The 23,488-nt window shown below is 34.7% G+C and overlaps 1 protein-coding gene across 2 annotated transcripts in view; it reads left to right on the top strand.

The window, feature by feature from the left end:
* Window positions 1-23,488, top strand: part of PDE7A (phosphodiesterase 7A) — a 113,593-nt gene that overhangs the window by 54,612 nt on the left and 35,493 nt on the right. For both annotated transcript variants that reach the window (XM_081265939.1, XM_081265938.1), the window contains exons 2-3: window positions 7,444-7,504; window positions 10,418-10,501. In XM_081265939.1, coding sequence (XP_081122065.1) covers window positions 7,444-7,504; window positions 10,418-10,501 — 145 coding nt within the window. The remainder of the gene's footprint in view (window positions 1-7,443; window positions 7,505-10,417; window positions 10,502-23,488) is intronic.

The raw sequence follows: 23,488 nt of genomic DNA on the forward strand, positions 1-23,488 counted from the left end.
TTAACTAGGTCAGACCCAGACTTTGTTGGCAGTTTCTGTGAACCTCATAGCTCTTGTTAAAATTGTAATTTCCAGTTTGTTTAATTTGATTACTGTAAATTCTAACTAAACAAGGGAAGGAGCTTTTTACTTAGTGCTTTTTTTCAATGATTTCATCCTTGCCATTGGGTACACAGCCTGGCACATAGTAACAACTTAGTAAATATGCTGAACCCTTGAATGAAAGTTCATAAAAAGCTTTTTCTCATCAATACTACCCAAAACTGTGTAATAAACTGCAGGCTTGTTAGGGGACAAAGCCATTTGCGTATCCACAGTACACAAATGATGATTCTAAAATATTAAAAAGAGACTGAATAGTTAGTAGCCGTCTACTACTATGGATGGTCATGAAGATGGGTGAGTAGAGGCACAGTCTGTGATTAGATGGCTCACACAGTCACGAGAGTAAGACTTATACCAAAAATGTTAAGATATTAATGAGATTGCCAAGTGGTTTTGAGAATAATATAATTTTAGTTATTTGAAAATGCACTATTAATAGCCTGATCTTTGTCAGTAAATCCTGAATGAGTGAATTATAATGTTAAGTAGCACAGAGAATATTTATGACAGTCTCTAACATTCATGAAGTGATTCTAGCTCCAAAGGAAATAAAAAGTTGAAGAAATTCAATGTTAGAAGTTGAAAAGAGTAAAATACATTAATATCTTCAAATGCAAGGATTATGTCTGTGAAACTGGCCTATGTGGAAAGAATGAGGAAATTTTTAATCCTGCAAAGTATTTTTTGAAAATTGTTTCAAGACATTCTCTTAGTACTAAGATTGTAGGAGTGTTTGGGGCTAGCCTGAGATCCCTTCTGTCTATATTTTGGGAGATTGTTAGGTCAGCTAGGGTTTTCCCCCCTCTTCCACCATTACTTAAGCTGTTCTACTCTAGCACTGGGGTTGTGGCATTAAGCATGCCATGGATAAGAAGCCTGGCTGGGCAGTGCATTCTCAAAAGTCAGGTGCTTACTGTTGGAAGGCAGCTGCTTGAGGTTCAAGGCAGTTAGTGTCCCTCTCTTCTGCCTCGGGACAGCTGGTTGTTTATCAGACTCCTGAAAAGTCTTCCTTGCTCATTGCTCACTGGTAAAGGAGAGAGAGGGATTATGCAGCGGGCTTTTGATTGATTCAATGGGAATTACATTGATCTGGTGTCTGGCCTTGGTTCTTATAAAGTGGATCACTTCTAAGGTAGGCCATCTTCACTCTTAGGATTGTGATATCAACCATTAATGTGCATATTTGATAGGAATAAAATAGGTAATTTTCTTCTCCTTTTGCCTCAGTTTCTATTTCTGTGATTAAGAGAGCCAGAGTTTTTTCTGCAAAAGGCTTAAAATTACTGTTTGCAAATTTTATTCTTACCGCACTTCATTCCTCTTCAAGTTTTTTTTTTAAACGGTGTTATTCCTGAGTATCAAAGTAGTTTTCTTCAGTTTCATTCCCTTAAAGAAGTTTTTATGATAAAAGAAGTTCAACTTTAAGTTTATAAAATAGAATAATTTAGGATTTTTTCTATACATATTTTAAACATTTTTTTGGAGAATGTTACTGATGTTTGACTATTCAACATATAATTATTGAGGATTTCTAAACAAAAATAAGCATTTTAAAAACTGAACTCACCCTCTGTCTTTCTGCTGTTAAAACATATGCCTTAGCTATAATATATTGACAGAAGAGTAACTGTTTTTGAAGTTGAATTCTGAACATCAGGCTGCAGAAATTCTTGATGAAATGTTAGCTAGCTTGTTATTATTTAGACAAGAATAAAAAAATAAGAAAATATTTAAGATTATACTATTTGAAATTATTTTGCTTTACTTCTAACAAGATTATATCTTTCATCCATTATGCCACTTTTTTCTTTCTGTATTAAGAAATTGAAAAGTATTAACATAAAATTTAAAAAGCTATCACTATTTGCTGAGTAACACTTTGCTGAGCAACATAGAGGTTTTATAAAGTTAATTTTCTTTTTCAAGCAAGACTTTAATCCCTGCTGTGTAATATTCACATCTAAGCAAAAACATTTTAAGTGTGTTTCTTACTTGGAGTGGTCTTCTTTTCTTAGTGAATATGATTGAAGCATAGTATACTCAAATTAAAAATTCTGGTGTATTAAAAGTTAAACATGAATTTTATTGCATTGACAGTTATTTACTTGTTTTTAAAGGATTAGCTTGCCAGGTTATACAAGGAAGGTCAATTTCATGTTAATAATGCATTAGGTGAATTATGGATTTTTTTGGAGTCTGTACTTTTTAATGCATCACCAAAAATGTAGAAGAATGCTAATATTTTATTTTTTTAAAAAAAGAATAGGAAGTGGATCAATGCAATATTTGAATTCTTTGGGCATTCAAACTACAATGTGTTTTTCTAGTACATGTAAGATTAGTATATTCTGAAAATGCTCATTTTGCCTTATCAGAGAAAACTGGTTTTAGAATTTTGGCTGTGCTTCATCTATTGCTTGTGTGATACTGTCTTTTGGTGTTGTTACCAAGCATTTTATTTAGTGCTACTGTGTTTAAGCCTTGTAGCCATTAGTTTACTAATCTGCAAAATGGGACTAATAAAGCCCACCTTATAGAGTTCCTGTGAGAATTAAATGCGATATTGTATGAAAGCACCAGCATCATTTTCTGTTGTTACTTTTACCATGTAAGAAAATACACTTGCTTTTGTGAGCTAGATCATATAGTGGAAAACTGAACAAAGTAAATACAATGTCACTTTAAATGTCTTTGCTGGGTTTTAAAACATCTGTCTGTAAAAGTTATGTATTAATGAATACTGGGAACAACCTTAACTCCTTTTCTCATTTAACTTCAAATCAAATCTTTATGGAAGAATGGTTCACCCTGTTTCAAGGTGATCGAGTGTCTTACCAGAGCCCACAGAACGCCTATGAACATGGCAGTGAACCCTTCGGAACTTGTTTATGCTGTGGCTGTCTGTTTCTGATTAGCTCAGCCTCGCCCATGCTTTGACCTATACTAGTTTGCTTTACAAGCTGTTCCCAGAATGGCTAAATTAGAAGAGTCACGTGTAGAAGCCTCAGTTATTTCCATTCACTGGTGAGGTGAGGTGGGAATGTGGATGGTAGCCCAGAGTGCTTTGTGACTGATGTGTGACATAGGATTTTGATGAAATTTGTTTTACTATTTTTATTAAGAGTAAAAGTTTGCTAGTGTACATTTTTTTGGTATTAAAAATTGTATTTTGCCTTTTAAACACAGTATTTGACCACATATTATCAGCATTTCTGACAGCTTTTTGTTCATTTCATTTCAATTAAAAAGATTTAACCAATTTAAGGCTTCAGAGCAAGACCATTCTACTGATTTTTTTTTTTAATGACAGCAGAATGCATTTTGATTCCTTGTACACAATTGCAACACAATTTTACATTTCTATGGTTGTACATGATGTAGCGTCACACCATATGTGCAGTCATACATGTACCGAGGGTAATGATGTTCATCTCATTCTACCATCTTTCGTGTCCCCATGCACCCTCCCTACCCTCGCTCCCCTTTGCCCAATCAAAGTTTCTCCATTTTTCCCATGCCTCCCCTCTCCCTGTTATGGATCAATGACCATCTTTAAAGAAATGTATGTTAAGTTTGTACAACAGTCTTGGTGTATAGAACACATATACTTTTTTAGAGCAATATGATTCTAACATGGAAGTAAAATTTTATTGTTCCATTTCATAATTTATAGTATATTTTTCCAAAATGGATTATTTTAGATCACTTAGCAAGATAACTTAATAATATTCATCTTAACTTCTCAGTCATATTCATTAAGAAAAGAGGGGGCTGGGGATGTAGCTCAAGCAATAGCGTGCTTGCCTGGCATGCGTGCGACCCGGGTTTGATCCTCAGCACCACATACAAACAAAGATGTTGTGTCCGCCGATAACTAAAAATAAATAAATACTAAAATTCTCTCTCTCTCTCTCTCTCTCTCTCTCTCTCTCTCTCTTTAAGAAAAAGAAAAGAGGATGCTTGGATGTACGAAACAAGCATGCTCAAAGTGTTGTGCTTAAATGTGAATCTTACACACCAGGGATTAAAATCTTGCTTGAAAAAGAACATTAGTGCATGATTTATCACTCAGGTTGTATTTGTTGATAGGGGTGTGTGTGTGTGTCTGTGTGTGTTTATATGTGCACACACAGTGCTGGGGATTGAACACAGTGGCCTTGCGGATGCTAAGCATATGTTCTACCACTGAGCTGCATCCTTGGCCCTTACATAACTATTTTCAAAGTCTGTTCTTTTAAAAACATTTTTTTTAGTCTCATTTGGATTCATTTAGTAAAAACTGTTATGTACCTCAGTATACCTTTTAAGCTAAGTATTTGTTGACCTGTCTTAAGTTAGTATTTTATCATTAACTGAATAACTTGAATATTTGCACATCCCTAAGAAATTTGTTAATATATACTAAAAATTAAATTCTACTTTCATTGCCAAGCTTTTGCTAAGATTAATATAGGTCTTAGCATCTTAATATCTAAATTAGTGATTATAGGAGTCTAAAATAATTTACCTTAAAATAAATTTAGTATGCCACAGATAAATGATAATCTAGATTATTTATGTTCATTAGTTGGTTTTTGGTAGAATGCTATTCTATTTTATAGAGAAATGGTGTCAGTTTTTTTCATTGTTCTCAATATGTGAAGTAATAAATGAGAGTTTGCCTTCCTAATTAGTGGTTATTTTAGGAAATACCCTTCCTATATTAAGAAGACTATTAAGAGATAACAGCCTAAAATTTGTTTTCACAGGCTATTGAACTACATTGTCACTGGACATTATCAGATTGATAGGTACTGATCATGACAAACTATTATATAATGATATCTGTAGTTTCCACAATATGTTTGAATTGATAGAAATATTTATTTCCATATATGCCCTGTTCAGGATGTTAGACTTACCCCCTATTATAACAGTATTTAGGGGAGGCCCATAATGTAATGAACTAAATATCTCATGAAGGGTATTGGAACAGCAGTCAGGAGTGGCTCCTTTTAGCATCAAGTGATGTTAGTGGCTGTACACTCTGGAATATACAGTTTCCCATGAAATAGTGCAGTGTCTTCCTTAGCTATTCCCTTGTTGGGAGATGTGTCAAGCATGATGTCAGGGGTATATTCTGTATGACTTAGTCCTTTGGGATTTGAGGTCATGCTTTTTTCTTGTAGGTGATTTTAACTTTAAAATTCATCTGTTTTGTGAATATGTAAGAACTGTGTGTGCTACAAAATTCAAAAGGTACAAAGATATATACATTAGAAAGTCTTCCTCTTATTTCTCTATCCCTTAGTATCCTTGGAGAATATTGGTTTTGATTGTTGGAATTTTATTTTTGTTTGAAATGTTTGTTTCTCTTACATTTCATACATTGTTTTTCTTTTCCATGAAACCATGTAAAGGTTTAATTGAAATGTTCTGTTTCAAGGATATAACTTAAAGTTTTGGGGAGTTGTTTTGCATACTAGATTTAAGTGAGAACTTCAAATAGAGTAAACTTGATTTTTTTTCCCCTTTGACATTTGTAGACATACAGTTAGGGACTGTAAATTGCATGCTGGAGTTTGTTTCTTTTTTTTCTTTTTTTGGTACCAGGTATTGAACCTAGGAGGCTCAACCACTGAGCCACATGCCCAGCCCTTTTTATTTTTTCATTTTGAGACAGAGTCTTACTAAACTCCTGAGGCTGGCTTCCAACTTGCGATCCTTCTGCCTTAGCCTCCCCAGCTGCTGGGATCACAGGTGTGCATCATTGCCCCTGACTGTGCTGGAGTTTTTTTCTGAGGGAAGAATATCATTCACCTTATAAATCAAAATGTGATCTTATGGCTTTAATGTGTATTTCTTTTGTTAATAAGGTTGAACATCTTTTCTTTTGGTTTAATGGTTTGTTATCTATTAAATGTTTAGTATTTTCTTCACATATTTTAAATCTTGTATTTATTTATTTACTTATTAATAATTTTAGTTGCAGATGGACACAATACCTTTATTTATTTTTATGTGGTGCTGAGGATTGAACCCAGGGCTCACATGTGTGAGGCAAGTGCTGTACCACTGAGCCACAACCCTAGCCCCTAAATCTTATATTTAAAATATACAAAATCATAATACAATTTGTTTATGCTTTTTCTATTGACTATTTCCCCCATTTCTTTGCAGTGTCATACCACTTTTTATATTAATATTGCATAGTGCTGGTTTCATTTATTGCTGTTTTTTAAGAATTGTTAGGTCTGTTAATTTATGGATTACTTTTGGTGTGCTAGGCACTGTGCTGAATATCAGGATTTGTTCTGTATGTGGATACAGAAATGAACAAAGTTTTTGCCTCCACAGAGCTTAGATTTTTAATAGGAAATTTGGTCCAATGTATCTTCCAGACTTTTAAAATGTATGCATTTATATTGAGCCTATTGTTAATTTATTCATCAATTTATTTATAAATTATTCATTTATTTATAAAAAACACATTATTAATTTATGTATCATGTATTTATTTAGAATTTACTAAATGATAGGTTCTGCTTTAGGGTAAAAGGTATTCTTGGGGAGTAAGACAGAGAAGGCTCTTGCTTTTGTGGAGCTTCTCTTTTAATAACAAGCAGCCAGGATAACATAAGCTAAGTGCCACACAGAGGACTGAGGAAAGGAGCTGTGGAACAGGCTGGCTCTCAGGGAGCTTTAGATTTGGTAGTCAGGGTATGCCCATCTGAAGAGATGACATTCATCTAAGCCACGAGAGACACAGGGACAGTGATTGCAGTGTACCAGGATAGAGGAACAGGTCAAGTGCAAAGGTGAGACATTTGAGAAAAGTTGAGAAGAGCCAGGAAGGCCAGCATGGTCACATCACAGTGGTGAGGGAGGGGGCTAACAAGAGGACAGAGACGTATGCAGAATACTAAAGGCTCTGGAAATCAGAACCTAGAGTTTAGAACTTACTCTAAGTGTGATGGGGAGCCATTGGAGGTTACTGAGCAGGAGCTGAAATGTTCCCTCTTGATTCTATGTGAAGAGAGGACTGGGGGCCAAGAGAAGGAACTGGAAAAGCAGCAGATTGCTTTTCTCCTTTCTTTTCCATTTCATATTTCCTGCATGTTAGTCCCAGATATTTTTCACTTTGTACCTACTTTTATGGTAGTTCTTAGTTATATTGTATTGTGTTTGTTTTTCCCCTAACTAGAGAATTCCAGAGCAGATTCCACATCTAATTTCCTTTTGTATTATCAACTTCTCTTGCACAGTGTTTCACAAATAATTAATGCATGTTTGCTTAATTGTATTTTAGATCACATTTCATTGTTGTGTATTAAAATATATGCTTTTTTTTCCCCCTAGAGGCGTGGAGCTATTTCTTATGACAGTTCTGATCAGACTGCACTGTACATTCGTATGCTAGGTAAGCACTAATTTATTTTGTATCAATGTTAGTTACATTATCATGTTATTTGAGGTAGAGGTATCTTTCATTAGGTAGCTTTCGTCACTGGTTATAGCAGAAATTATTAATTTCACTGAAGTTTAGAATCTGGAAGCCAATATTGAATGTGATATGAATAAAAGAAAGCATTCTTCATGAAAAGTAGTATTATAGGGTTGCTTCATACTAAAGAGATGATTGCCAAAATGGATGAAGACGAGGCCATGAAATACCTGATCAGATAGTCCTGTTGCTGGAAGTGTTTTGTTTTCAGTTGTCTGGCAAGAAAAACCATTTGTCTTCTTTTAGTCCTAGTGCTTAAATTTTTGATGTATTACTCAATTTTATAGGTAAATTACTTTGCTTCATTCATACACTCCACAATCCCTTCTTTTTAATTCATACTATCGAATATGTATATTCAGGTCCCAATAGGCAAATTTTCTCATTTTTTGTTAGAGGAATCTTCCTGTGCCTCTTCTCATCTCAGAATTCCTCCCTAACTTTAAGATACTGAGCACTGAGCCATCCTTATTTTTTAGCTACCTGTTTGTTCTTTGCTTCCTTCACAAATTGCTTTTCATACTCTTCAGACCAAATATTCCCCAAGGACCTCTTATTCCTTTTTTCTCCTCTTTAATTTATCTTGTGCATCTCACCTGCCTCAATTCTGTTCTAAGGGCTAGGGTATAGCTCTGTAGTAGAGCATTTGTCTAGCATGAGCAAGGTCCTGGGTTCAATCCCCAGCACCACCAAAACAGATTCTGTTCTCCTTTAGAATATACTTTTTTCCTCATGAATGTTCAGCTTTTTCCTCTTTACTATCTCCACTTCTAGAAACATGTTTAGGATTCTCCTATCCTTAAAGCAGAGTTTCAGACTCACATTTTCTTTAATTTTATGGACCATCTCCACATGGGTATGTTATGAATACCTCATGCTTAACACATCTGCAAATTGATTTTGTGTTCCACAGGTCTGTTTGGTGGTCTTTTGCCATCTCAGTAAATAAAACCCCATTCTCCCCATTGTCAAGTCAAAAACTTAAGAGTCATTTTTTATTTCTCTTTCTTACATACTCCACATCTAATTTATGAGCAAATCCTCTGGTCAGACACCTGCAAAATACATGCAGAATCTCACCACCCCAGTATTGTTACCAGCCCAATCTAAACCATGGTTGTTGCCTCATCTCTTGAACTTGTTCCTTGACTGGCCTTCCTACATTCACCTGTGTGCCTCCACTGTATTCTAGTCTGCAGCCAGAAAACCTTTTCAGACAAAGCTAAGTCATCTTACTCTTCTGTTCAGGATCCTCCGATGGTTTTCTGAGAGAACCAGCCACAGCTATTACAATGACCACAAAGGCCCAGTGTGATCTGGTCCTACTGCCTCTCTGACCTCACCTCCCAGGAGTTCCCTCACTTACCTCTCTCCTGACATGCTGGTCTCTGCTTGTCTTGGAACATGCCAAGCATGCTGCTTTCCTAGAGTGTTTATACTTACTTTTCCTTATGCTCTGAAACCTCTCACTTCTGATAGTCTTGTGGTGCACTGTCTTACTTCCCTCACGTCCCTGCTTGTTTTCAGTGGGGACTTCCCTTCACATGTTTGAATCACTGCCCTCCCCACCATTTCTCTTTAGTGTTCTCCATGTAAAGTCTTCCATAGAATGAAATTGTGTATTTGCTTTATTATTTGTTTTATCCCATAAGATAAAGTTCATGAGGACAGGGAATTTCTGTATTTTGCTTACTAATATATGTGGAGTGCCAGATGTGAGGACCACTTTTTTGTCACACACGAAAGAGGTGATTAGATCTTATGAGTTGGAGTTAAGGTAGATGGAATGAACCTGGAAGTAAGTAAGTGATGTTCTTACATAGAGAAACAAAGGGTAACAAAATTGCAAGAGCACAGAAGATGGGACTGAAGACTTGGGGTTAGGAGATTGAAGGTTGTAAAAATGTAATGGGAAGACTGCTGTCTTTGGAACCCACAGGGCTAGGTTTAAATCTTCACTCACTGTTTACATTAACTTTGTGGCAGGGAACATTGCTATTTAACTTCTCAAAGTCCAGTTTCTGCATCTGTAAAATGTGGATGAAGATTCCTTTGGCTCTTTGACTAGGGAACTAAATAAAGCAATGTCTGTAAGACAAAAAGAGTGCCTTGTATATGGTTGGGATATAAATGTTTCTGTATAGAGAAATGGGTCTGTCCAAAAATCACATGAGTACATGTAGGAACAACGCTGAGCTTGTAAACACCAAAATTTAAGAACCAGCTAAAGACCTTGATTTGAAACTGATTAGGAGAAGAGAGAAAGAAGATTGATCAAATCAAATACATAGAGGAAAGTATAGTAACATTATAATTTATTGCACATTTGTGAAATTGGAAATTGCTTGAGAATAGGTAATGTATTTTCTATTTTTCATATCCCTTATAGCCCATGATATGGTGTGAGACATAGAGTGACTTTTAAAAGTTTGTTCTGAAGATTTTCTGTCTCCTGTAAAATAGATTTGGTTTCCCAGTGGCTTTTTTTTTTTTTTTTTTTGGTAAACTTCACATGAGTAGCAAGGTATTAGATTGGATTATCATGCACCTGAGTCATCTTTCAGAAAATTAACTTTAAAATATAGATTATAGGAACTATTATTAGTGTAGGGGTACTCTAAAAAAATTTTTCCTTATCCAGACTTAAAACTTGGTGCTGAAAATTTGTGAACTCCTTCAAATAAATCAGCTCTTAACTTCTTGCTCCATATGTATCATTAATGGGATACTTCTTATGGATGTGATGCCATATGGGCCTCTTTTTGCATGTGGGAGCTTCTTCACAAATGACAGCCTTCTAAACTTACTTCTGCTCTTAATTCTATCCAGGAGATGTACGAGTAAGGAGCCGAGCAGGATTTGAATCAGAAAGAAGAGGTTCTCATCCATATATTGATTTTCGTATTTTTCATTGTAAGTGTTGGCAGTCACAAATGTTTCTTTTAAACTTTCAAAACTAATTTAGGTTTTCATAATATTATGTGGTTTTCCAAGTGGAAATAATACAAAAAACAAAAATTATTTTGTGTTTGGAATTTTTAAAAGCATTTAGGTCATAAGTGACACTATATTTCTGGATGTTAACAAATGATTAACATTTGCTAATTGGAAAAGGGGGTATTAGGGGCTGGGGTTGTAGCTCAGTGATACAGTGCTCGCCTAGCATGTGCGAGATCCTGGGTTTGATCCTCTGTACCACATAAAAATAAATAAAATAAAGGTATTGTGTCCAACTACAACTAAAAAGTAAAATATTAAAAAAAAAGAAAAGGGGTTATTAAAATATTAACACTGTTTTAGGGCTGGGGATATATAGCTCAAGTGGTAGAGTGCTTGCCTCACATGCACAAGGCCCTGGGTTCAATCCCTAGCACCACACACACATACACACACACACACTCACTATATATATATATATATATATATATATATATATATAGACACTTTTGTTTTAGTTTCTCTTTTATAATTTAACTGTGAAATTACTTTAGGATATTCATTTCTTTTAAAATGTTTTTTAAGAAGTCATTTTTATTACAACTGATTTGTCTCTACTACTCTAAACAATGTTGTTATATAAATGATATTTTATAAAGGTATTTCAGTAGTTTAATAAGGTGTTACCATTTTATGTGAAAATGCACATCACCTTCAAACATCTTGGTAAAATGCATATTTTAGAAGCAAAAATTCTGCGTGGGTCTATCCCATAATGTAGGAAAAGGGAAAAAACAGAACTTCTAAACCCCTTCAATATTAAGTACATTAAATCTGTTTCTGGAGGAGTTCCACTTTTGGTCATGTTGGGTAAAGTAATTTGGATTAACACCCTAACTGAAAAAATGAGAAAAACTGGATAAAATATGAAAGACATGTATTCAATGTGTCTAAATATTAATAATAAGGCAGAAAGATGAGTCTGGCTTTTCAGACCACTCTTTCCTTGAGTAGCATGTGCTGATTCTGAGAAAGGTTGATAAGAAGCACAACAGAGCTTTCGATGGACACTTAAGGCTAGAGAAGCAAAAACAAGTATATAAAGCCCACCAAGGTTATGGGGTGGTTAGGTACTGGTAAACCCTTCATGCTTAGGTTGGAACCCCAAAGTGCTACCCACACGCTAGAAATAAATGCCAGCTTTGAACTATCTCAGTCAGATTATAGTTGATCCGTGACTAATACTTTCTGCTTAATGAGGGAAAGAAACTTACTTGTCCCTCAAGGTTGCTAGCCTCAAACACAATCGTGGGAAATGGCCCAGGCTAAATATTAATTAGGACTTTGTATTCTTGGCACATCTCTTAAGAATGTGCATGGACACTTGGGACCTTGGTGAAGGATTACCTCTTCCACTAGTAATAAATGCCTCCAAAACTTATTGTCATAAAACAATCACCTTTTTTTATGCATATGACTCCAAGAATCAGGAATTCACTCAAATCTATCATATTTGACTTACCTTTGCTGGATGACTTCTTGCTCTTTAATTCGGAATGGCTGGAATGCTGATACTGGGTCCATATGCCTGGGGCCATGGTTCTCTTCATGTCATATCCTGGGGCTGGAACCTTCAGCATGGTTTCTGCACTCTTAGGTCTGGTGTCAGCACTAGGAAGGCTGGAATTGCTGGGGCTGACCAGCATTTCTCTTTCCATAAATGGCAATCTCAGGGTAGTTGGACTTCTTTTTGCCCGGTACTAGGGGTTGAACCCAGGTCCTCACATACAATAGGCAAGTGCTCTACCAGTGAGCTGCAGCCCCAGTCCTTGTTTAAATTTTATTTTGAGACAGGGTCTCACCAAGTTGGCCAGGCTGGCTTTGAACTAGTGAGCTCCTGTCTGAGCCTTCCAAGTAGCTGGGATTAAAGGCTTGCAACACCATGCTTAACTATAATTAGACTTCTTACATGGGAGCTGCCTTTTCCCAGAGAAAGTATTTCAAGAGAAAGGAAGTGTAGGAAATTTGTTTCTGAAGGTCTGGGCCTGGACCCTGCAAAGCATTATGTTTCTGTATTTTCTTTTTTTTTTTTTTTTTTTTTTTTTTTAGAGAGAGTGAGAGAGGGGAGAGAGAGAGAGAGAGAGAGAGAGAGAGAGAGAGAGAGAGAGAGAGAGAGAATTTTTTTTTAATATTTATTTTTTTTAGTTCTCGGCGAACACAACATCTTTGTTGGTATGTGGTGCTGAGGATCGAACCCGGGCCGCACGCATCCCAGGCGAGCGCGCTACCGCTTGAGCCACATCCCCAGCCCGTGTTTCTGTATTTTCTTGATCAGCCATGTCACACAGCTTGCTCAGACTAATGAAGAGAGGATGTAGACCACAGTTATCAAAGGGAATACAGTTGAAAGTTTTTAAATCTTCCTTCTTTAATCTGGCACAAAATTTGTTGATAAAGTAACTTAGGTTCTATAAGGAGAAGAGATAATCTCACACAAGCAGTCTTTCAGGAGACAATGGCTGACAAGTCTTTACAAAGTGATAAAAGACAGTAAGGCATAAACTTACAGACTGCGGTGGCGCATGCCTATAAACCCATTGGTTCAGGAGGCTGAGATAGGCGGATCATAAATTCAAAGCCAGCCTCAGCAACTTAGTAAGGCCCTAAGCAATTTAGCAAGACCCAGTCTCAAAATAAAATATAAAAAGGGCTGGAAATGTGGCTCAGTGGTTTAGTGCCCCTGGGTTCAATCCCTGGTACCAAAACAACAACAACAACAAGACATTAAGGCATAGATTTAAGAAGCACTATAAATCTCAAAAAGAGAAACATTAAAAGAAACCCACATTACATATTGTATACTGTTACATAGTATAACTGTAAATACTGAAGTCAAAAAAGAAAATATTAAAGTTGTGAGAGAGAAAAAAGTCACCTTCAAAAGAGTGGTTATGAGATTGTCAGAAGCAGATTGTTTCATTTTCTTTTTTTCTTGGGGTCCTCTAACTTGAGCCACAGTGTATAGGGTGTATTGATTTCAGAGGTAACTTCATCCTCTGCATCCTAGGTGGTGGTGGTGGCCACACAGATGTGTTGGTGGGGCAGGGCTGAGGCAAGGTAGTTCATTTACAAAAGAACTGAAATGCTAAAAGACAAAGGAAAGATAGCTCTGCTGTTCTAGAAAAACTAAATAACTGTCAAACTAAAATTTTATCCACAAACTTCTACAGAGTAGAAAGAAAAGGACATACTTCATAATTATTATGTAAGGCCAGCAAGGTCTTTATATTAACTAACTGATGTGGATACAACAAGAACAGAAAATTGCAGCCAAATCACTCATGGATATGCATAACATAATTGAATTAAATCTGTAGTATATTAGAAGACTAACATATTTTGACCCAATTTGTGTTTTCTAGGATTATAAGGTTGGTTTAATATTGAAAAGTCAATCAGTGTAATTTGGTACAACTATAAGACATTATAGAGGAAAATTAAGTTGACCAAAATAGAGACATATACCATTGTTCATGATTCAGAAGACTAAATAGAAATGTCAGTTTTTCTCAAATTGACCTGTGTATAGGTTTAGTGAAATAATAATAAAACCCACTATTTTTTTCCTAATGGAATCAACAAGCTGATTCTAAAACTTATATATAAGATTGAAAAAGTCAAGAATAACTCAGACAATCAGGAAAAAGAGCTGTTATAGGATTTGCTTCTCCTGGATATCAAAATTTATTATAGCATATAATAACTAAATTAGGATGATATTAGTTAAAGGATTGACAAATGGGAATAATGGCACTTTTTGGAGTCCGGAAACACATCCACACGTCTATGGTATTTATGACAAATGTGGTAATGTAGATAGAAGGTAATGATAGAAGGTGAACAGTGCTATCAGATGGATGTCATTATGGAGAATAATGAATCTGAATTCATACCAAACATGAAAAAAATCAAATTTTGATGCGTTAACTTTGCCAAATTATGCTGATAAGTCAGATAAGATGAGGAATAAGAATTGATATAGCTATGGGAAGATGGTGGTAGGGAGGCCTGAGATAGGAGTGGATATAATTATGAGAGAATAGAAAGATAGGAATTAGAGATAGCAAGGACAGACAACTTTTTTTTAGAGACTTACATTGCAAAGGGGAAAGAAAGAGAGTGATGACGGGGGAAGTAGAATCACTGAAGCTTGAAATTAATAGCAAAGTTAGAACACAGTTGAAGACTGTTTAGCTTACAGGACAATTTGTAACTTTGAAATATTTATGTTTATGAGAAAGTATGAACTAAGTCAACTAAGTAGTCCAATCAAGAAGTAAGAAAAAGAATAACAAAGGATACCTAAGAATAGGTGAAGAAAGCAACTAGTAAAAATAATAAACAGAATTTAATGAATTAGAAAACTAAAATAAAAATAGAGCTACTAAATACTGAGTTTATAATAAATTGGTAATTAACTTAAGAAAGGATTTAATGAAGTTAAGATGCATATCCAAAAATTATAGGAAAGGCCCAACAGATATAAAGAAAATTAAGGAATCAAAATAGTCTATTTAGCATGACTCTAAAAATACATTTAAATAGCTGTATGATCCAAAAAATTTTCTTGAAAGTTGTAGTTTATCTTATCAGAACTGAATGAAGATAATTCAGCTACATGATATCAACAATTGTCAAGATTTGTGGGGCACCTGTGAGGTTAAAACTGTTTTCATAATAATGCTAAGATGTTAATTTGCCTTTCTTACTCTTATTCTCTCACACAGGTCTAGTGGAATTTTCTGAGGCTACAAAATGTGTGATATCTCACATTCGGTATAGTAGCAGATATGAGAAATAGCCATATATTGAAGAGATTTACAGAAATGTAAAATAGTGTCTTTCTTCCCTCCCTCACTTTTACTTATTTATTTTGATGAGCTCTTGCTCTGTTGCCCAGACTGGCCTGCCTAGAAACTCAGCTTCGGGGATCCTCCTGCCTTAGCTTCTGGAGGAGTTGGAACTGTAACAGTAACAGGCATGTGCCATTGTGCCTGACTTTCATTAACTTTTTCTTTATTTTGAAAGACAGTTTTTTTTTAATTAAAAATTATTTTGTTTATATTAACATGTTATGGGCTTATTGTTATTTTTAAATGAAGTAATAATATGTTTCAATTTTGATTAATCCTATATTCATTTCCATCAAAATAAAAACATATCTGAAAAAAATAATAGAAATTAAATAAAAGATTGGCTTCAAATTTATAGTAAATAAACAGAAGTAATATTTTTATAAGTCCCATTCTTGTTCTAATTTGCATTTGTTTGATAACTACTGATTCAGCACTAGCTCGCATGTTTATTTAATAGCTCCTAAAACTGGCTTGGGTAAAATAAATTTTCTCTCATACATAATTAGTACTAGTGGAAAGTGAAGTTTCAGTTGGGAGAACAAATTATAATTTGTAATTATAAGCAATACTTACAAATTGCCCTTAAAATCTTCATAGTAATTACTCCATGTCAAAAAGAACAGACATTTGTGCTGGAGATGTGGTACTTGCATAGCATGTACGGGGAGCCCTGGGTTGGGTCCTTGGTGCCACAAAAAATAAAAATAAATAAGTAATAAATATTTACACATTTGCAAATTTATTTTTAATTAAATAACAAACATGTATACATTTACATATTTTTAAAAATATTTATATATTTTTAAATAAAATTTCTGTATTTAAAATTTTAAATATCAGATACTTATATAGTAAACTTAAAATTTTTAATTTTTATCATGGTAAATATCAATTACCATACTCACAAAAACTAAAGTTATTTGGAGTAGATGATAAACACAAGAGTATAAAGGAATCCTCAAAAACAACATGTTAGAGAAAGTCACATTAAGTGTTCTCTCTCAAAGCCTGAGGGCTGGAGATGCAGCAGATTCTTCCAGATTTTTTTCAGAGATTTTAAAATTCTTTCAGATTACAGAAAAGAAACTATTCAAATTTATTTTATAAAGCAAATGTAGCTTTTTTAGAAGCAAGTACAATATTTTCACTGTAAATGTCAGTAAAAAAAACATTCTACAACTATTATCAAAAAGAATAAAAGAATAATGCTTCCTTCTTAGTGCGGGAAGCAAGAATGAATCAATATATAGTTTTTTTTCCCCACTATAACAATATAGTGGAAACTGGCGACAAAAAATTGGTTGCTTCTGAGAGGGAAACTGGGTGGCTTTACAACATGGAAGGGAAAAGAAACTTTTTGTTGTGTAACTTTCGAATTTTGATACATATAAATGTGTTATGCCTTGGAAAGTTTAGATTAAAATATTTGATAAACAAGGATAGACTAGGAAACCAATAAGAGAGTGAAGTCTAAACATTGGTATCAGTATGAATAAAAGTACAGTTGTATTTGAGGTTTCTAATATGTCCCCTGATTTTCACTAAATTTAGTAAAATAGAGGATTTGGGAAATGTAATTGTAAAAGTGTTGGAAGTTTTAAATGGGGAATATATGAGATATTTTGGTGGGGTGGAATGTTAGAAATGATCAAATTATTGAAAAGTATCTAATGGAACAAAAATAGTATGTGTACCTTCTAAATCATTAGGAAATCAGGATCACATAATATGAGTCTGAAGGACAAGATAAGAGACATAAGACTAAATATATTGATGGTGATAACAAAGGCAAACAGGTTAGATATTCTTTTTAGGAGATAAAGATTCCCAGATAATAAATGTAACTCCATGACAAACAGTGGTCCAAAATAATACACTGCAGTATGAGGCTTGACTACCAGGGTTTGGTAATCCTGATCTACTTATATGAGAACTTTGCAGTATAGTATCTTAGAAGAGAGGACAGCTCAGTCGTGAGAGCAGCTCGCTCGCTGCCTTTTGGATCTCATTGTGCTATTTATCAAAGGTGATGAATATCTAAGACTTTAGGTTGTAGTTGGAAATTATCCTTGTAGAATGAGTTTCTTAGTTACAACAAAACAAGACTATCTGTCTTTATTTAAAATATAATTTGGAGAGGAGAAAAAAAGGAATTTTTCTTTTCTACTGGTTTAGTAGGATCTGCTTATCACACAGCTCAGAATTCCTTAAAATATTTAATCCAGTGTTTTTTTGTGAAATGTGATCTAAATCAGGGATTGAGCGCATGCTCCTGCTATGACTAAAACCTGTTACCTTTCTCCTCTTCTACTGACTTCTTTGTTTAGTTTTGTCTGAACTTGTTCTCTGCAGGAATTAACTTCTAAAGCTTGTCCTTAATTTAACCGTAGGCTTGAATTTCTGCAAGTCTGAGCTGTCTCAGGCTTCATGACCAATAGTCACTCTTTTCTTTCCAGTTGTGAACCTCAAGGTTTTTTCCCTGAGGACTATATCATTTCCCCTCACACTAGTTGAAGATATTTTTGTGGTGGCAAGGTTGTTTTGTATCTCTACTTTCCTGTGAAGTGTTCTGGGATGAGGATTCCTATGATTGAAGTCATATACTCATTCATCTTCTATAATTTCAGACTTGGTAGAGTTCCCTTAGCTTAAGCAACTCTGTAGGATGGGTTTAAACCTTCAGAGGTACTTAAGCATCAAAATCTGTGGAGGTACTGAAGAATTAAATGTCTACAATAAGCCCTTTTCCTTATTTACATATAATTTAAAATAATACTATTTTTCACAGTGACACAAGAACTTTACATACATGCTGAAATAAAAATAGTTTCTAGATGAAGGCCAGGTATAGTGGCACAAGCTGTAATCCCAGCAGTTTGGGAGGCTGAAACCAGAGGATCACAAGTTCAAGGCCATCCTGGCAACTTAATGAGACCCTGTCTCAAAACGTTGAAAAGAGGATTGGGGATGTAGCTCAGATGTAAAATGCCTGCAGGATAGAATCCCCAATATCTGTCCTCCTTCCCAAATAGTTAATATTCTGATCTTAAAATTCTGGATATGTGTATTAAATTCATTGAAACTAGAATTTTCTCTGCTTACAATGTCTCAACTCTCCTTTTCACTTTTTTTTTTTTTTTTTTTTTTGTATTGGGGATTGAACCCAGAGGCACTTAACCATTGAGCCACATCCCCATCCCTTTTATAGACTTTATTTAGAGACAGGGTCTCACTGAATTGCAAAGGTTGGCTTGAACTCGGAATCCTCTGTCTTAGCCTCTGGAGCCAGTGGGATTATGGGTGTGTACCACCATGCCTGTCTACCTTTTCACTTTTACTATTAATTTCTCTGTTGTAAAAATCTTGTGTCTGTTTTTTTCATTGCTTAAACCCAGTTTGTCATTAAATCCAATGTATTTTTGCATTCTAAAATAGCTGCCATGTTTATCTGCTCTCTGACCTCCTTATCTCATATCCTCCTTGATCTAGACCTTTATCACCACTGTCTGGGATCATTCTGGTGAACACCTAACCCTTGTCCTTACTTTCAGAATTTCTGTTCCTTGCTTCATCCTCTACTCTGCACCCAGGGTCAGGTCTTTCTCAAGGGAGGAAAAGCTTAAATATGGGGGGAAATGTGTATATGCTATTAGTATGTTTATTAAAATATACTAACAGCATATACATCTAAAGAAATTAGACATCCACACTGCAATATTGAGCTTTTCTTTGAAGATTTTTATATATACATTAGCAATGTTTGGGTGATATAATGAAGATGCATTCTCTAAAGAACCAGCTAGATCCAAGACAGCTTGTCAGGGAACAATTACAGGCCCCACTGTTAACTGCAAGCAGAACAATAATTTTATCAAGTAGATTACAGTTTGTGATGCCATGAGTTTTTGTGGTTTGGGTTGTGTTTTTGCCATAGCTCTTATTCTCTAAAGTAGTGTACATTTATCTTCACAATAGGATTTGCCATAGGCCTTATTATTCAGCAAGTTTTGACTGAAGTGTCTTTCTAAAATGGGGCAAAAAATGTAGAAGAAAATCAGGTGAACATAGAAGCACACTAAACTGCATAAAGCAATCAACTTAACTATTAAACAAATGAATTAGTATCACAGTAAGTTAAACAAAGAATCAACTGAGGTGCAGGTGGTAGGAGTTCACTTAGAGACTCTGGAGAGGGCAATTTGGCAGTATATACTAAGTGATTTAAACATCATTCCTCCTCTTTGGTTTTACCATTAGAAATACATGCAAAAGAAATAATCCTTTATAAATGTTAAGCTACATGCAAAGCCATTCAAATTGGCCTTATTTATAATAGGAAACTGTGTTAAATTAATTAAAATGGTGTTATTCACTGAAGTTTATAGAAATAAAGGACCAGAATGTTTATAACCCACCCTTAATGTTTAGAAAAAAGAATTAGGTTTACACACACAGGTAATGATATAGCAGACATTATTAATGGAAAATCTCAGTAAAGAGTCCTCTTTCAATTGTTTGTTTCTATTTGTTTAACTTTTTGTATTTTGAAATTTTCTCTAAAAAGTTTAAAAGTGCATTATGAAATTAGAACCCATAAAAATCATAGTTTATATTGAGATATGACATATTTGTTGATTGATATTAAACCAGTCCTCTGGTTGTTTACAAAAAACTGAGTTCAGACTTTGGGAAGACATTTTTAAACTTGTTTGTATTCATGGTTGTAGAGGGTGGAGGGATTTTAATGATCATGAATTCTCTTTGCCAAGACATGTTTCTCAAGGATCTGGTATAAATCTGCAGTCAGAGTTAGTTTGGCAGCTTTGTCATAATGATTCTGCTTTAATTAATACATTCTATAATTTTTAAATCAAGTATTTTCTGAGATTGGATCTGTCATAGAAAGCTCTTATTTTTAACTAGCTTTGGGTGTGTGTGTGTGTGTGTGTGTGTGTGTGTGAGAGAGAGAGAGAGAGAGAGAGAGAGAGAGAGAGAGAGATACTCTAAGTATTCTCTTCATTCTAAAATAAAATTTTAAATAAATAAAAATTTCCCCAACTCAAGAAGGTTTGAAGTATTCTTTGACCTGTTTGTATTTTTATGAATTACATCTTTTCTATTATAGCCCAAAAGATAATATTTATCATACATATTTACACAGTTTATGAGTTTGAAAAAGGGATTTTTCACATAAGAAAGTCATTGATCTCATTATTTTAGAATAGCCAGAAACATTTCTTGGAGTATTGTCTCAAAGTAATATTTTCTTTTTGGAGTGTTCTGCTTTATGATTTAATCAGAACACACTTATCAGTGGGAATAATATGAGTAATTTGTGTTAAAGCATTTGGAAGCTCTTAGCTTGTAAAGATACTGTTAAAATTTTTAGATGCTCACATTAGTCAAAAAATTTTATTGGACCTTCTAGAAGAACAGTGATTTCTTACAGAACAGAAAGGACAGGCTCTGATGCAGTAGGAAAAGTGTCACAAGTAGTCCATAAGTATTTGTACTGTGCTAGTCTGTAAGGATTTGTTTAGGAAACAAAAAGCTGAGTTGATGCTTCACATTTAACCTCTTTTTTTCTTGTCTGTTCCCCAAAGCTGTGCATAGAATCCTTCAGTGAAATTCCCAAATTCAATGAGTGCTACAGGATGAGCAGCAAATAAAGTATCTCTAGCTCTTCAAAGTGATGATGATTTTCTATGCCCTAATAAAAATAAGTGTTGGTTGGACTTAGTGGTTTATTTTTTAGCTATGAGAAGCTTGATTAGTTTCTGACAAATATTTAAACTGAAAATGTTGGCATTAATACTTTGCAAGACCCAAAGAGAAACTTTTTAACACCTATCTCATTTTTCAAAGATCCCTACCCTTCAGACCAGCCCTGACTCAGGGTATTCTCACCAATAAGGTGCAGATTTCTTGTCCTCTGCATTTAATAAATATATTCTTCCCCTATTTAAAAACTGGTGTTATAATTACACAGAATAGTAGAATTCATTGTTACATATTTGTACATGCACACACTATAACAATATAATTTGATCAGTTTTGTTCCCCTGGATAAACATTCTTTTTTTTTCTATAACTTTATTTCATTTATGATGGCCCTTAATTTTAAACTATTTAATCTCAACCATAATTGGGGGAAATTCTGTTCAAGTTTGAGGCACCTACTAATGATGAGCAATATGTAAACTAATAAATTGGTAGGAAAAGGTGGATGAAGGGATAGATAAAAGAGGGAGAAAAAAGGAAGTTGATCAATGGGAGAGAGAGCAACAGACAGAGTGCTGGGCTGACAGCACAGAGGTTTACCACAAAAGTGGTCTGGAACTTGTAGCTCCCCACGGTGGGCTCCTTTGCTCCTCAGTGTGGTTCCATACTGTGGCCGCCTTACCTCACTGGGCTTTCAAGTTTCCACTTCCACACAACTCAGGAGAGAACCAAGGGATTCACCCATTTCTGTTTTTTTTTTTTTCTTTAGAATAAGTGGCTTACATTTAGTAGGATAAAGTAAACCAAGAGATTCACTCATTTCCATTTTTTTCTTTTGCATAAATGACTTACATTGAGTGGGCTAAAGTAAAAGTTCCAAATAGTCCTACAAAGATTTCTCTCTGTTCGGTTGGCTGTTCTCTTTAAAGTATTTTGAATCTTAAATTAATTTAACATAACGAAGTGAATTTCATGTTGATTTTTTGTCAAAAATTCATTTCTTGTTTGCTCTAAATTTAGTAATTCTTGTAGTTACACTTTATCTTGAGCTTATAGAATAACAAACCCTAATATCTTTAAATATAAGAGAATTATTATAATCCCATTCCACATGCCCACTTAGAGATTCTGGCATGCTTATTAAATAGTAATGGAAGTTGTCAGCTTGACAGTTCTCTGCGTGGAATTTGCCAAAGCTCATTGACGTCATCCAGACCAGAGGGCACAGTGTCTGCCAATGTCTGACAAGATGTAATACAAGGAATATGTTTCTTTACAGTTTCTTCACATCCACACAAATGTAGTTTTTTCCATTTCTTTTTTATTGGCACACAGTAATGTTCCAGTCCACATAAATGTGTTTTGCCCATTATCTTGAGCTCTTTATTCATTTTTGCACTATACTCCATCCCATGCTAGGGTAGCAGGGGAACCATTCAGGATATTTACATCGTAGTCTAAAAGCTTTTAAGTTTTGGCTTTTAATTTTATTTATCTTTTTAGTCCAAGTCTCTTGTGGCTTCTGGCTCATAGTAGAGACTGAATGTGTTTTTATTGCCTTGAATTGACTAAAGTTGTATATCATCTACCAGTTAGATTTTATAAGGTCCTGTTTATAGTTCTTTAAATATAATCTGTATTAACTGTTAAACAAGTTCAGGCTAACCAGCTGCCTTTCCCCTGAGTCAAGTGTCTCATGTTGTCTCTCTTACAGTGAACTACTATGAAAACACAAAATTTGCCCTAAATTTTCCTGCACTTCCTCATGTGCATTTGATTTTTATTTACTTCCTATCTTCCTAAGAGGGCTGTGTTGAACTTTATTGTTACAGAGTTAGTTGTATGCTCTGAAAGGACATCTCTTTCTGTGTATCTTGAACTTTAAAGCTGGTTTTACTGACTTAGATTATCTAAGTTTTTGCTATGTGTAGTAACTCCCATGCAAGGAGGGGCAGCTTCCATTATATTTGGAAGCTTTTAGTGCTTCTTTTCTTCACTTCAGGCATAAAAGTTGTTGGCTTGGCATTTCCCTCATTCATGCATTTTTTTATTAAGTTATTTTATTTTTTTTGTTAGCTTTTGTACTGTGCTGCTTGGTCATTCCTTTCCAATTCACAAGCATACTTTTTTCCAACCATTATTTGTTTGGTCTGCTAATGTGGCCATCTGTCATTCATAATTTTAGTTTCTCATTCAAACTTGAGCATGCCAACCTACACTTAGAGCTGTGTAGTCTAAAGTCATATTTTGTCTGGAGTTTCTGTTAAATTAATTTGTTCCCAATCATTTATTTGAATCATATCTGGTTGTTTCAAAAACAACATTT

Source organism: Spermophilus citellus (genome assembly GCF_964194105.1).
Source record: "Spermophilus citellus genome assembly, chromosome: 14".
Lineage (NCBI taxonomy): Eukaryota > Metazoa > Chordata > Mammalia > Rodentia > Sciuridae > Spermophilus > Spermophilus citellus.